General features: G+C 45.2%; 1 protein-coding gene across 1 annotated transcript in view; it reads left to right on the top strand.

Annotated features, from left to right (window-relative positions):
- Positions 1 to 14,517, top strand: part of LOC309889527 (E3 ubiquitin-protein ligase RNF38-like) — a gene marked incomplete at both ends in the record, with an annotated part of 174,573 nt that overhangs the window by 137,605 nt on the left and 22,451 nt on the right. The window contains one exon of the mRNA XM_082782374.1: positions 612 to 779. Within this exon, the coding sequence (XP_082638500.1) occupies positions 612 to 779 (168 nt within the window). The remainder of the gene's footprint in view (positions 1 to 611; positions 780 to 14,517) is intronic.

Below are 14,517 nucleotides of genomic sequence, written 5' to 3'. Positions count from 1 at the left end.
TTCCCTGCCTATGATTCTTTGCAGTTTTTTTGCTGGTTTCCTGATGTAATGCAAGGAATTGAGCAGTGTCTGGGTCCAGAGTACCTTCTACCCAAAGAAAATTTATCAGAAGTTCTTGTTCTTTGAAGATATAAGTCTCTGGATTAACATTTAATTACTTTGCAAAGACAAGTTGAGGAGATTCTTTAGTTACTTGTAGGTCACACGCATCACACCCCATCCCTTTTTTTTCTGACTGGCTTTTATATGGCAGTTACTGCTGCTTATTTTCTCTAAGAACTAACCTTAGTGGTGGGGGGCGGGGGAGGGGAGATAGCTTTGATGAATTTGAGATGATTTTGAGTTCTTCTAATGGTGCCTTGGAAGATTTAACATCTTAAGTTGAGAGCTCCCTCCTGGCCTTGCCCTAAAAGCACTAATTGAAGAGTGATACTCCAATGATATTTTTTATTTTTTAAGGAAAGGGATTACAGGTATTTGCATTCTTTCACAACTTCAGAGTAAAAAATATTTTTCTGGTATGTTATGTGAAAGCTTGTTTTCTATGCTATGTCATAAGTGTCCAAAGCCCTCATAACAGCTTACTTTATACACTTGTTTTTTTGGTGCAGATCCATCAAGGCGCAGTCCCTGTCTCATACACAGTGACAACAGTGGCACAGCATGGAATTCCACTTTGTACAACCCAGCACATACCAGCCTGCAGCACACAGCAGGTCCCAGGCTGTTCTGTGGCAATCAGTGAACAGCACCTTCCTATCTGTAGTGTGCCTCCTCCAGTAAGTATGGTTTAATTATATTGATTCTCGACTTAGACTTAGGAGATGGGAAGCCTGGAGTTTCACTACCCATACAGCTTTCCCTGATGTAAAATAAAAACTATAATTTCCAAGGGTAGATTGTAATGGTATAAGAGTGTAAGACAGAGCTAGTAAACGTATTGAGCTTTCATAGAGTTATACCATCTTCTCATGTTGTGGTGTTTTTGTTTTTTTTTTTTGCTAAAAATGGATACTGGTTTTTGATCTGGCCTCTTATCCTATCCATTAGCAGTTACACATTCAGATGCTTAGAGGGAAAGACTTTCAAAGATGATCAAGTACTATCAGGAAGCTCACCTAGAGCTTTTATCTGGAAATGGTCTTATAAAATGTTAGCTTTTAAGAGTTTTTACAGCTAACAGCCCTTTATGAAAGACAAGCAAGGAAGCAGAGGGGATTGCCCTTTACATGAAGTAATAGCTCAAGCATATAGAGCTCTTCTATGGAATGGGTGACAGGCTGTTTGAGAACTTGTGTGTCAGGAAAAGAGGAGAGGCTAATACAGGGTGATATCATGGTGGGAGCTTGTTACAGACCACCTGGTCATTGTGAAGAAGGGGACAAGGCCTTCTTTAAATAACCCAAGGGAGTTTCCAGATTACAGACCCTGGTTCTTATGGGGGACTTTAAACTCCCTGACATATGCTGGAAGGGCAACACTGGGACAAAAACAGTCCAGGAGGCTTCTGGAGGGTGTTGCAGGGGTGATGATGTACAGGTACTTGATAGGACAACTAGGGTGATGCTGTATCTATTCCTCGTGAACAATGAATAACTGAGGATGTGGTAATCAGTGGCAGCCTTGACTGTAGTAGCCATGAAAAAGTGGAGCTCAAGATCCTGAGGGGAGTGAGGAAAGCAAGAAGCAGAGTACAGATCTTGCATTTCAGGAAAGCAGACTTGAACTTTTTCAGGGGATTAGTGAATGAGATTTGGTGGGGAGTCAGCTCTGAAGTACAGAGGAGTTTCAGAGAGCTTTCAGGTCTTCAAGGACTTCCTCCTTCAAACACAAGAATAGTCCATCTGAATACTTGTGAAAATGAATAGATGGATCTGGAGTCCATCTTGGCTAAGTAGGGAACTAATGAGTGAGCTCCAATGCAAAAAGGATGTATACAGGAAGTGGAAGCAAGGACAGGAAATAAAGGCAGAATACAGAAACATTGCCTGGCCATGTGAGGATAGGAACCAAAACTCAGGTATTGTTGATTCTTGTGATGGATTTCAAGGGTAACAAGAGCTTGTACTGCTTTGTTATTGGTAAAAGGGTGAACAAGGAAAATGTGGGTCCATTGCTGAATGTGGTGGTTGATTTAGTGACAGTGGAGGCAGATAAGGTTTAGATATTCAATGCTTTCTCTGCCTTGATCTTTACTAACAAGGTCTCCCAGGCCTTTGTGCCTAAAGACTTGGTTCAAGGAGGAAAAGAGATACCAGTAGTGGAGGAGGATTGAGTCAGATCTCTTGAGAAATCCTTACAAGTACATGAGATACATCTGTTTTGGTTTTAAACAAGGAGACACTGTGTAGGCTAAATAGATTTGGATACCAAAGCACTTTAATCACAAATATATATTGTAATTTTACAAATTGCACAACTTCCCTGTGTCATGGAGGAGATGGTGCAGTGAGAAAGAGAAGTCAGGCAGGTCAGCATAGTGGTTTCTAACATGGCCTCCTCCTTCTTCAGAAGAGGTGGTGTGGTCCTGAAGAGAGCTCAGGTAGGTCAGCATGTTGGTTCCTGCCATGCTGTCCTGGCACAGAGTCATGAGGTTTTTCTAAGATCTTTTCCACTCCCTGGATTCCTTGAAGTTGGAGAGATGGTTCTGGGTCCCAGTGTAAGGTCATGGGGCTTTCCTTCCTGGAGTCTTTTAAGAAACTCTTGGTCACTCCAGTGTTCTTGTATATCCTTAATTATAGGACTGGGTAAAGAATACTTCAATTAGTCTGTCCAAATTGTGCTGTCATTTACAGACTTGCTGTCACTCACAATCTGCTCATTCTGGACACTTTGCACTTCTTGATGATTAACAAATTGTTTACATTAGTGTGGCTATCTATTTTCCTGAGCACACCAAAACTATTCTGTTTGTGATAAGTGGCAGATCATATTTTGTCTACTTCTACTACAGAGAAAAGTCAATTAAAGTTCATGGGCTTATGCTAATAGATATGCTAGCTAGGACTACCATGCTAACTGCTATAGCATCCAAGAATGCTGAGAGCTTGCTGATGTCACTGTGAGGCTGTTCTCCATCATTGTTGAAACATTGTGGAAATGGTGTGTGTGTGTCCCAACAACTGCAGAGCAGTTGCACCCATCTTCAAAAAGGGCAATAAGGGGGATCCAGGGAACTACAGGCTGGTCAGTCCCTGGGAAAATTATGGAATGTGTCTTCTTGGAATGCATTTCTGGGCACATGAAAGAGGAGGTCATTGGGAAGAGCCAGAATGGGTTTACCAAGAGTAAATCACACTTGATCAACCTGATTACCATCTATGATGAAATAACTGGACTGGTAGACAAGGGAAGAGCAAAGGAGGTGATTTACCTTGACTTCAAAAAGGCTTTTGATGTCATCTCTCACAGCATCCTTATATCCAAGTTGGGACATTATAGTCTAGGTGGGTGAAAATCTGACTGAATCTTCAGGCACAGAGGGAAGTAGTTAATGGTTAATGCTCTACATGGGGGGCCCAGTAACAAGTAGAGTTGCTTGGGGTCTATCCTGGAACCATTTCTGTTCAACATTTTTCTCAGAGACCTGGAGAAGGAGACAGATTGCACCTCATCAATTTTGTGGACATTGCTGAACTAGGAGGTTCAGTTGATACAGTCAAGAGCAAGACTGCCATTAAATGGTCCAGACTGAGAAGTGGCTGGCTGGGGGAAAACTCTGCTGAAAAGGCTCTGGGGATTCTAGTGAACTGTAAGCTAAATATGAGCTAACAGTTTGCTCTGGAAGTGAGAGTCTAACAGTGTCCTGGGCTGTATCAACAGAAGTGTAACTAGTAGTCTGAGGGAAGTGATATTATTCCCTTTTAATCTGTACTTAAACAGCATCTGGAATAGTGTCCAGTTTTGGACCTCTTAATAAAAGACATGTACAAATTGAAACAAGTCCATCAGAGGGACACCAGGTCTATGGACTGGAGCACATGCCCTATGAGGAGATGCTGAGGGAGCTGGACTTGTTCAGCCTGGAAAAGAGAAGGCATTAAGAAGGAGAGGTGTGTAATAGCAGCCTTTCGGTAGCAAAGAAGAGTTACTGAGGAGATGGAGCCAGGCTTGTGTTGCAGGTGAATGAGAGAAACAAGTGCTCATCGTGAAGTTAATCAAAAGAATGTATTAAACAGAAATCAATGATTAAGCAGAGATAGCAGTCAAGCACTCTATTATGGTTAACCAGCAGTCAAACCCTCTACTACTTACTATACGCCCACTGATTAAGCCAGCTCAATGTATATGAAGTGTCGCTTAAGCTCCATATAAAGAAATGTTGCATGCATACAGAAATGTCTCTCACCTTGCTGTAAACATCAGATGCTGGGTAAGAGATCTCTCAACCTCAAGCTTATCAAAGAATCACAGAATCACAGAATGTTAGGGATTAGAAGGGACCTTGAAAGATCAACTGAGGGGCCCAGAACCAAATGCAATATTCCAGATGCAGTCTCACCAGGGCAGAGTAGAGGGGGAGGAGAACCTCTCTCGACCTACTAACCACACCCCTTCTAATATACCTCAGGATGCCATTAACCTTCTTGGCCACAAGGGCACAGTGCTGGCCCATGGTCATCCCGTTGTCCACCAGGACCCCCAGGTCCCTTTCCCCTACGCTGCTCTCCAGCAGGGCAGTCCCCAACTTATACTGCTACCTGAAGTTGTTCTCACCCAGATGCAGGACTCTATGCTTGCCAATATTATATTTCATTAAATTTCTCCCTGCCCAACTCTCCAGCCTGTCTAGGTCTTGCTGGATGGCAGCACAGCCTTCTGGCGTGTCAGCCACTCCTCCCAGTTTAGTATCATCAGCAAACTTGCTGACAGTGCACTCTATTCCTTCGTCCAAGTCACTGATGAATATATTGAATGATACTGGTCCCAGTACTGACCCTTGAGGGACTCCACTAGATACAGGCCTCCAACTAGACTCTGTTCCATTGACCACAACTCTCTTTTCTTCAGCCAGTTCACAGTCTACCTCACTACCCGATCATTCAGACCACACTTCCTCAGTTTAGCTGCAAGGATGCTATGGGAGACAGCGTCAAATGCTTTACTGAAATCAAGATAGACCACGTGCACTGCTTTGCCATCATCTATCCACCTAGTTATGTCTTCATAAAAGGCTATCAGGTTGGTCAAGCACAACTTCCCTTTGGTGAAGCCATGTTGACTGCCCCTAATGACCTTTTTATCCTTGATATGTCTAGAGACAATGTCAAGTTGTTCCTTCACCTTACCAGAGATGGAGGTGAGGCTGACCAGTCTATCATTACCCATGTCCTCCTTCTTGCCCTTCTTGAAGACTGGAGTGACATTTGCTTTCCTCCAGTCCTCAGGCACCTCTCCCATTCCCTACAACTTACCAAAGATGATGGGGAGTGGCCTATCAATGACTGCTGCCAACTCCCTCAGCACCCGCATGTGCATCCCATCAGGACTCATGGATTTATGGATGTCCAGCTTACTTAATCGGTCCTTAACCCAGTCCTCATCCACCAAGGCAAACTCCTTCTTTATCCCAACTTCCTCTGGGGCCTCAGGGGTACGAGGCTCCTCAGGACAGCCTCCGGCATTATAGGCAGAGACACAGAAGGCATTCAGTAACTGCCTTCTCTTTATCTTCTGTCACTAGGGCACCCACCTCATTCATCAGTGGGCTTACATTGCCTCTAGTGTTAGTCTTATCTGCAATGTATTTGAAGAATCCCTTTCTATTGTCCTTGACCCCTCTTGCAAGGTTTAATTCTAAGGAGGCCTTAGCTTTCCTAGTTGCCTCCCTACATCCTCTGACAACAGTCTTATATTCCCATGATTTGCAGACTCTCCTCTTCCACTTGAGTTTGCCCAACAGTTTCCTGTTTAACCATGCAGGTCTTCTGGCTCTCTTTCATGACTTCCTACCTGTTGGGATGCTCTGATCTTGAGCTTGGAAGAAGCTTACCAACTATCCTGGGCCCCTTTTCCTTCAAGTACCTTGTCCCATGGGATTTCCCCTAGAAATTGCTTGAAAAGGCCAAAGTTGGCCCTACTGAAGTCCAGGGTTGTGACTCTGCTTGGTGTTTTGTTCCTGCCACGTGAGATCCTGAACTCCACCATCTCATGGTTTCTGAAACCAAGGCTGCCCTCAACCTTCACCTCTTCAACCAGCCCCTCCTTGTTAGTGAGGACAAGATCCAGCAGTGCTCCTCTCCTAGATGACACATCCACCAATTGCATCAGGAAGTTATCAGCAATGCACTGGAGGAACTTCCTGGACTGTGGATGGCTGGCTGAGTAGGCCTTCCAGCAAATGTCAGGGTAGTTGAAATCCCCCACGATAACCAGAGCATGTAATTGCAAGGCTGCTATCAGCTGCCTCTAGAAGGCCTCGTCAACTTCTTCACCCTGATCTGGTGGCCCGTAATAGACACCCACAACAGTATCCCCCATGCCAGCCTGTCCCTTAACTCTCATCCACAGACTCTCAACTCGCTCCTCATCCGCCCCTGGACAGTACTCAATACATTGTGGTTGCTCTCTCATGTAAAGAGCAACTCCACCACCTCACCTTGCTGGCCTGTCTTTCCTGAGAAGGCCATAACCATCCATGACCACATTCCAGTCATTTGAGCTGTCCCACTATGTCTCTGTAATTGCCACCAGATCATAATCTCCTGACTAAGCAATATAAATATAGTTATAAATATAACTAACTATCTTGTTATATATAAATATATAACAAGATAGTTAGTTAATATTCAAGGATCACAGTATTGAGTTTGCATGGTAAGGGTTTGGTAGCAGGGGGCTGCAGGGGTGGCCTCTGTGAGAAGAGTCCTGAAGCTGCCCCATGCTAGACAAGGGCCAGTTTCAGCTGTGTCCAAAAGGGACCAGAGCTGAGCCAATGAGAGACGTTGTTTGTGAAGAAGTTTGACTCCTAGAGTCAGTCAGCCAGTGCCCAGCTCTCTTAGTCGATGTCGTCTTAACCTGGTGTGGAGTAGTAACTATAAGATGACCCCCAAAGGTTAATTTCCTGCTTTCTTCCACCAGAATAGCAGTTGCTGCTACAGCTTGGAGACATTCAGGCCATCCTCTGGAAACTGGGTCCAGCAGTTTAAAGAACTAAGCCATTGGCTGCCACTTATCCCACCCCACTCCTGGGTGAATACTCCCAATGCTGCTCCCCGATCCACAGTAGAGAACAGATAAAAAGGCTTATTTAATGTGGGAAGAGCTAAGACTGGTGGTGTGATTAAGCTCTGCTTCAATTTTTTCTAATAACTCCTTTGCCTCTTCTGTCCATTCAAGTATATTAGACTCCTCCTCTAATAATTTAAGATAAAACCCTTTTGTCTTCTGAGCATATGCTTCTATCCATTATCGACAATATCCCATTAACCACAAAATCTTTCTCAGTTCTTGGGTAGGGGTAGCTCAACAGTTCCCTGAATCCTTTCTGGACTTATTCTTAATTTTCCCTCAGACACTAGATGGATGCCCTAAATACTTGACTTCTCTTTCCACATATTGCAATTTATTTTTTGATACTCTCAAGCCCTGTTTTCCCAGAAAGCTGAATAGTTTGTTAGTGGCTTCCTTCACAACTGTTTTCTCCTGTCCTGATGATAAAAGATGATCCACATATTGTGACAGTAACACCCCTTCCGGCATATGGAATTGCTCCAAAACCTGTCCTAGAACTTGCCCAAATAAATTTGGTGACTCTGTAAACCTCTGAGGTAAAACTGTCCATCTGTATTGTTGCATCCGCCCCATTTCAGGGTCTTCCCACTCAAAGGTGAATATATCTTTGCTCTCAGGATCTGAAGGCACCCCATTAATAACACCGATATTCCAGTCTAACAACTTACTATTCCAGTGGCCAATTTCATCATCAAATCCCTTCCCAACAAGTTAGTCCATTCCTTGGGTACATACAATAACTGCACAGTGATAATTTTATCCCCTAGCCTAAGCTTGGTGTCCCCAAAAAGTAGCACTGTTGTCCCAGTTCTTTCTACCCTGTTGGGGTTTAACCCGGCCGGCAGCTAAACACCACACAGCTGTTCGCTCACCCTCCCCCCTCCCTCTCTGGGATGGGGGAGAGAAATGGGAAAGTGAAGCCTGTGAGTTGAGATAGACAGTTTATTCAGACAGGAAAATAATAACAAAAATAATAATTATTACTATTATGATAATAGTAACACTAATAATAATGTGTACGAAACAAGGGATGCACAATGCAATTGCTTACCACCTGCTGACTAATGCCCAGCCTAACCCCGAGCAGCCAGGCCCTCCTGCACCCAGCTAGCCACCCCTATATATTGTTCAGCATGATGTCAGATGGTATGGAATACCTCTTTGGCCACTTTGGGTCAGCTGTCCTAGGTCTGTCCCCTCCCAGCTCCTGCTGCACCCTTGGTCTGCCCACTGGCAGGACAGAGTGAGAAGCTGAAAAGTCCTTGGCTTGGTGTAAGCACTGCTCTGCAACAATTAAAACATCAGCATGCTATCAGCATTCTTCTCATCCTAAGCCAAAACATAGCACCCTACCAGCTACTTGGAAGAAAATTAACTCTGTTCTAACTGAAACCAGGACATCTATCCACCCCTTATTCCATACCATTTATGTCATGCTCAGGTTACACTCTTTCCCATACATTCTAATTAATCACCATTTTCATCTAGGGTATATAGTAGTCATAGTAGTGATGACATACAGTATCATATAATAATTAACATGATTCAATTGAACTTATGGGCTATTCTTACCCAGTATTAAATGCCCTTGAGGTACACACCAGACCTCCCCATTAATTTGCATTACCCACCAAGTGCATCCAGGTCCCTGAGCAGAAGCAATTCCATGAATGGCTTTGCCTTTTCTTGAGGCAGGAGTATCCCAGACTGTTTTACCCAGCATGTTTCTTACGTGCACTACAGGAACTTTATCCCCTTCTACAGTACGTAACAGGTTTGATTGGGCAGGTCCAGCTCGGTTGGCAGATCCCCTAGTATTGACTAACCAGGTGGCCTTTACCAAATGCGTATCCCTGTTTCTGAATGTCCCAGCACCCTTTGCTTTCAGTGTAGTCTTTAACAGTCCATTGTATCATTCAACTTTCCCGGAGGCTGGTGCATGATAGGGGATGTGATACACCCACTCAATACCATGCTCTTTGGCCCAAGTGTCTATAAGGTTGTTTTGGAAATGAGTCCCATTGTCTGACTCTATTCTTTCTGGGGTGCCATGTCGCCATAGGACTTGCTTTTCAAGGCCCAGGATAGTGTTCCGGGCGGTGGCATGAGGCACAGGATATGTTTCCAGCCATCCGGTGGTTGCTTCATGGCACTTGCCATGGCGGGTTTGAGGGAGTGTCATGTAATCAATCTGCCAGGCCTCTCCATATTGATATTTCAGCCATCGTCCTCCATACCAAAGAGGCTTTGACCGTTTGGCTTGCTTGACTGCAGCACATGTTTCAAAATCATGAATAACCTGTGCTATAGCGTCCATGGTCAGGTCCACCCCTCGATCACGAGCCCATCTGTATGTTGCATCTCTACCTTGATGGCCTGAGGTGTCATGGGCCCATCGGGCTATAAATAATTCACCTTTATGCTGCCAGTCCAGGTCCACCTGAGCTACTTCAATCTTAGCAGCCTGATCCACCTGCTGGTTGTTTTGATGTTCTTCAGTAGCCCATTTCCTGGGCACATGAGCATCTACGTGGCGTACCTGTACAGCCAGGTTCTCTACCCAAGCAGCAATATCTTGCCACAATGCAGCAGCCCAGATGGGTTTGCCCCTGCGCTGCCAGTTGTTTTGCTTCCATTGCTGTAACCACCCCCACAGGGCATTTGCTACCATCCATGAATCACTAGAGAGATAGAGAACTGGCCACTTTTCTTGTTCAGCAATAACTAAAGCCAGCTGAATGGCCTTCACTTCTGCAAACTGACTCGATTCACCTTCTCCCTCAGCAGCTTCTGCAACTCGTCATGCAGGACTCCATACAGCAGCCTTCCATCTCCGATGCTTTCCCTCAATACAACAGGACCCATCAGTGAACAGGGCATATTGCTTCTCATTTTCTGGTAGCTTGTTGTACAGTGGGGCTTCTTCAGCACGGACCACCTCCTCCTCTGATGATATCCCAAAGTATTTGCCTTCCGGCCAGTCCATAATCACTTCCAATATTCCTGAGCGACTGGGTTTTCCTATTCGAGCCTGCTGAGTAATCAGTGCAACCCACTTGCTCCATGTAGCATCAGTAGCATGATGTGTAGAGGGGATCCTTCCTTGGAACATCCAGCCTAGTACCGGCAGTCGGGGTGTTAGACCTCTAGCCCGTGGAGTGGAGCTCATGCAGGAGCAAGTGATCTGGCAGAAGCTGCTGCCCGTGGGGGACCCATGGTGGAGTAAACTGCTCCTGATGAATGGACCCCATGGTATAGACCAATACTGGAGCAATTCCTGAAGAGCTGCTGCCTGTGGGAAGCCCACACAGCATCAGTTTGGGAAGGACTGTATCCCATGGGAGGGATCCAACTTTGGAGCAGGGGAAGAAAGTGACTGAGAAGGAGCATCAGAGGCAAAGCGTTATAGACGGACCACAACCCCCATTCTCCGTTCAGGGGGAAGGATGTAGAAGACAGTGGATGAGAGGGGAAGGTGTTTTGAGTTTGCTTTTAGTTTCTCACTGTTCTAGTCTGTTAGTGATAGGCAATAAATTATATTAATCTCTCTATGCTGAGTCTGTTTTGCTCATGATGGTAATTGGTGATTTATCTTCCTGACCTTATCTCAACCCTTGAGCCCTTTTCCATCGTATTTCCTCCCCCTGTTCCTCTGAGGAGGGGGAGTGAGAGCAGTTATGGTGGAGTTCAGCTGTGTAGCAGGGTAAAACCACCACAGTAGCCTCCTCCAAGCTCAAGAGCAATGCCTCCCAACAAAGAGGAGGTCAGGCATAAATGTCTGCATGGATGTACAAGGAGCTCCTGGACAAATTCAAGGAGAAAAAGGAAGCCTATAGAGAGTGGAAGCAAGGTTGGGTAACCTGGGAGGAATGAGGAGACATTTTCTGAGCATCTGAGCATCCAGGGTTAAAATTAGGAAAGCTAAAGCCCAAAAGGAAGCCTATAAATACATAGGTGAGAAAAGGAAGAGTAGAGTAACTGTGGGCCCACTGCTCAATGAAATGGGGGAGCTAGTTACAGAAGACAGGGAAAAATCCAGGGTACTGAATGCTTTCTTTGCCTCGGTCTTTATTAGCAAGAACGGCCTTCAGGAATCTGAGACTCCAGAGACTGGGGGAAAGTCTGGAGCAAGGAAGATATATCTTAGGTGGAAGAGGACCAGCTCAGGGAAAATGTAAGCAAACTGGATATTCATAAGTCCACGGGCCCTAATGGGATGCACCCACAAGCACTAAGGAAGCTCATGCATCATTGCAAGGCCACTCTTGATAATCTTTGGTCAATCATGGCAACTAGGAGAAGTACCCGAAGACTGGAGGAAATCATATGTCCCTCCTGTCCTCAAGAAAGGCAAGGAGGACGACCTGGGGAACTGGCCAGTCAGTCTCACCTTGATCCCTGGGAAGGTGATGGAGCAGGTAATCCTGGAAAACAGGATTTCCAGGCACATGTAGGAGAAGAAAATCATCAGGAACAGTCGGCATGGATTCACCAAAGGGAAGTCATTCTTGACCTACCTAATAATCTACAATGAAATGACTGGCCAGGTAGATGGCACACAGACACAAATGCACATGCATACATCTGGACATGCTCCTATGCAACTTGCTCTATGTCGCCCTGCTTGAGCAGGTGGGGTTGGACCAGATGATGTCCAGCGATCCCTTCCAACCTCAACCATTCTGTGATTCTGTGATTCTGTGATTCTGTGAATATTTTTCCTAGGAATTTTCATGTATCAGCTGGTAGAAGATACTTTTCAATCGTATTTTACTATACGACTTCCTATGAAAGTATCATCATTAAATGCTAACAGAGCATCAGGGCCACAAGAGTGAAGTGGGAACCCTCTGCTTCAAGAAGTTTAATTGTTATAAATGGAGATTGAAAACCAACCTTGGAAAAATCACAACTACTTTTTTTTTGTTTGTTTTTGAATATAAATTAGGAGTTAATTAAACATGGTGTTCACAAGCCCAGTAACCATTTGCTTTACCAGTTATTTCTGTTGTGCGGGAATTTTTTTGTAATGAATGTAGTCTTGGATCATCCAAGTGTTTTTGTTCTTGGTACTGTCAGCTCTGTGCAGGCTGGGTTCTCATTGGTAGTATGTAACACAGTTTTTCCCATGCTACTGCAATGTTTATGTTCTCTAACCTGGAGATATGAAGAAAAAGTCTTTGACAGTGAAACAGAACTTTAGATGTGGCCACGTGTTTCTGTGTGTACTGCTAGTATTTTATTTTTTTCCCTAACTGTGAAGCGGCTAAATTGAAGGGTGAGGGACAGTACTTCGGATTCATGTTTTCCAGATGCCTTTGAATTCTCCATCAGAGATGACAGCTTCTCTCTGGCATGCTGCTTGTCAATCTGTTGATAGCATTTCCTCTTTGTTCCATTGTTAACAAACTTGAGTCCTGTGTAAGGAGCAGAATCTTTAAAAAATCATTCATATAATAGATTTTCATTAATATTTTTATTTTTCCCTAAGATTGTTTCTTCCTCTCCCATACATTTTGTACTTGGTGTTTCAGTTTCAGTTTAGAGACCTGAGTATTTACTGCTTGATATATTCCTGTACTCAAAGTAATCTCTGTGTGTGTACACAAATTGCTGTGTGTGTGCATGTTTCTCTGTCTCTGCATCTGTGTATGTGTGCAAGTCTCTGTCTCGCTTCCTCTGAGTCTGTGCGTGCACATACATCTCACTCTACATGTGTGTACATCTTTCTTCCTTCTCGTCAATGTGCTGGCATGTCTCACTGCATCTGCATACATGTATGGTGGTCTCTCCCCGCCCCCCCGCCCCTTGCCCCATGTGCACCTCTCTGGCTCTCCCACGACATTTGTGTGTGTGGTGCTCCGTCTCCTCTGCACCTGCATGTCTATCTGCCTCTTCCTCTGTGGCAGTAAGCACATGTCCCTCTCTGCGTGCGTATGTCTCTCTCTCTCTTTCTGTGTCTCTCTGCACCTGTGCACACACGTGTCTCTGTTTCCTTTCCTCTGTGCCTGTGCACCTGTCTCTCCCCCTCTGCATCTGTGTGTGCATCTCTGCTTCTCTCTGCATCTGTGCACGTGCGCACATCTCCTCCCACCACTCTGCATCTGTGCATGCACGCGTCTGTCTCTCTCTGCCTGTCTCTGTCTTTTTCTGTGTGCACATGCACCTCTGTCTCTTCTACTCTGCATCTGTGTACGTATTTCTCTACTCCTGTGTATGTTTTCAGCCATGTCTCTCCAACTGTGTGTGTGTGTGCATGCCTGTCTCTCTCTGCATCTATGTGCACTTGTATTTCTTTGCTGCTCTTCCTCTGAACGAATCTGTGCAAGCCTCTCTTGTTTGCTCTTCCTCTGTATCTGTGTGGGTTCATGTCTGTCTCTGCACCTGCATGCATGCCCAACTGTATGTTCATGCCTCTGCCTCGCTCCCTCTGTGTGAGCACATCTCTGCCCCCCCCCACCTGCGCACATCTCTCTCTCCTCCTCTGCCTCTAGCCATGTGTATGTTTCTGTGTCTGCATGTGCATCTCCCTTCCTCCCTGTCTCTGCAGGCATGTCTCTGCAAGAACATCTTCCCCCCATTTGAGCACATCCCTATCTTCCTTTGCATCGGTGTGTGTCTGCCTATTTCTGTGCATGCTCATTTGCGTCTGTGTGCATGTGTCTGTGTGTGCATGTGAATCTGTGTATGCATGTCTCTGTATGAACACATCTTACTTCCTACATGTCTGTGTGCAGGCATGTTTCTCTGCATCCATGTGCACATCTTTCTCTGTTCCTCCCTGCCTGTATTTGTGCATGTTTCTCTTCCTCTGCATCTCTGTCCACACATTTCTCTCTCCTCCTTTGCATGTGTGCATACATCTCCGTGTCTGTGTGCATGCATCTGTCTATGTATCTCTCTTGCTTCCTCTGTGCCAATGCACGTACATTCCTCTGTCTCTCAGCCTCTCTATGGCTCTCTCTGCACCTGTGTGCCTACACCGCCCTGTCCTTCTTCTTCTGTGCTTGACTGCACAAACATTTATTGCTTGCTCTTCACTTGTGTGTATCTGTCCCTGTCTCTCTGTCGCTGCGTCTCTGTGTGTCTCTGCATATGCAGCTATCTTTCTTCCTCTGTGTATGTGCACACGCCTGTCTGTCTCTTCCTCTCTGTCTGAATCTGAGCACCTTTCTCTTTTCCTTGGCATCTGTATGCACACCTCTGCCTCTCTCTGCATTTGTGCACATGCCTGTCTTTCTGTGTGCATGCATCTCTTCCTCTGCATCTGTGGGCAGGTGTGTC

This window comes from Aythya marila (assembly GCF_965140915.1).
Source record: "Aythya marila genome assembly, chromosome: W".
NCBI classification, from domain to species: Eukaryota; Metazoa; Chordata; class Aves; order Anseriformes; family Anatidae; genus Aythya; species Aythya marila.
Note: the sequence above shows the minus strand (reverse complement) of the source record. Positions and strands in the feature narration are given on the sequence as shown.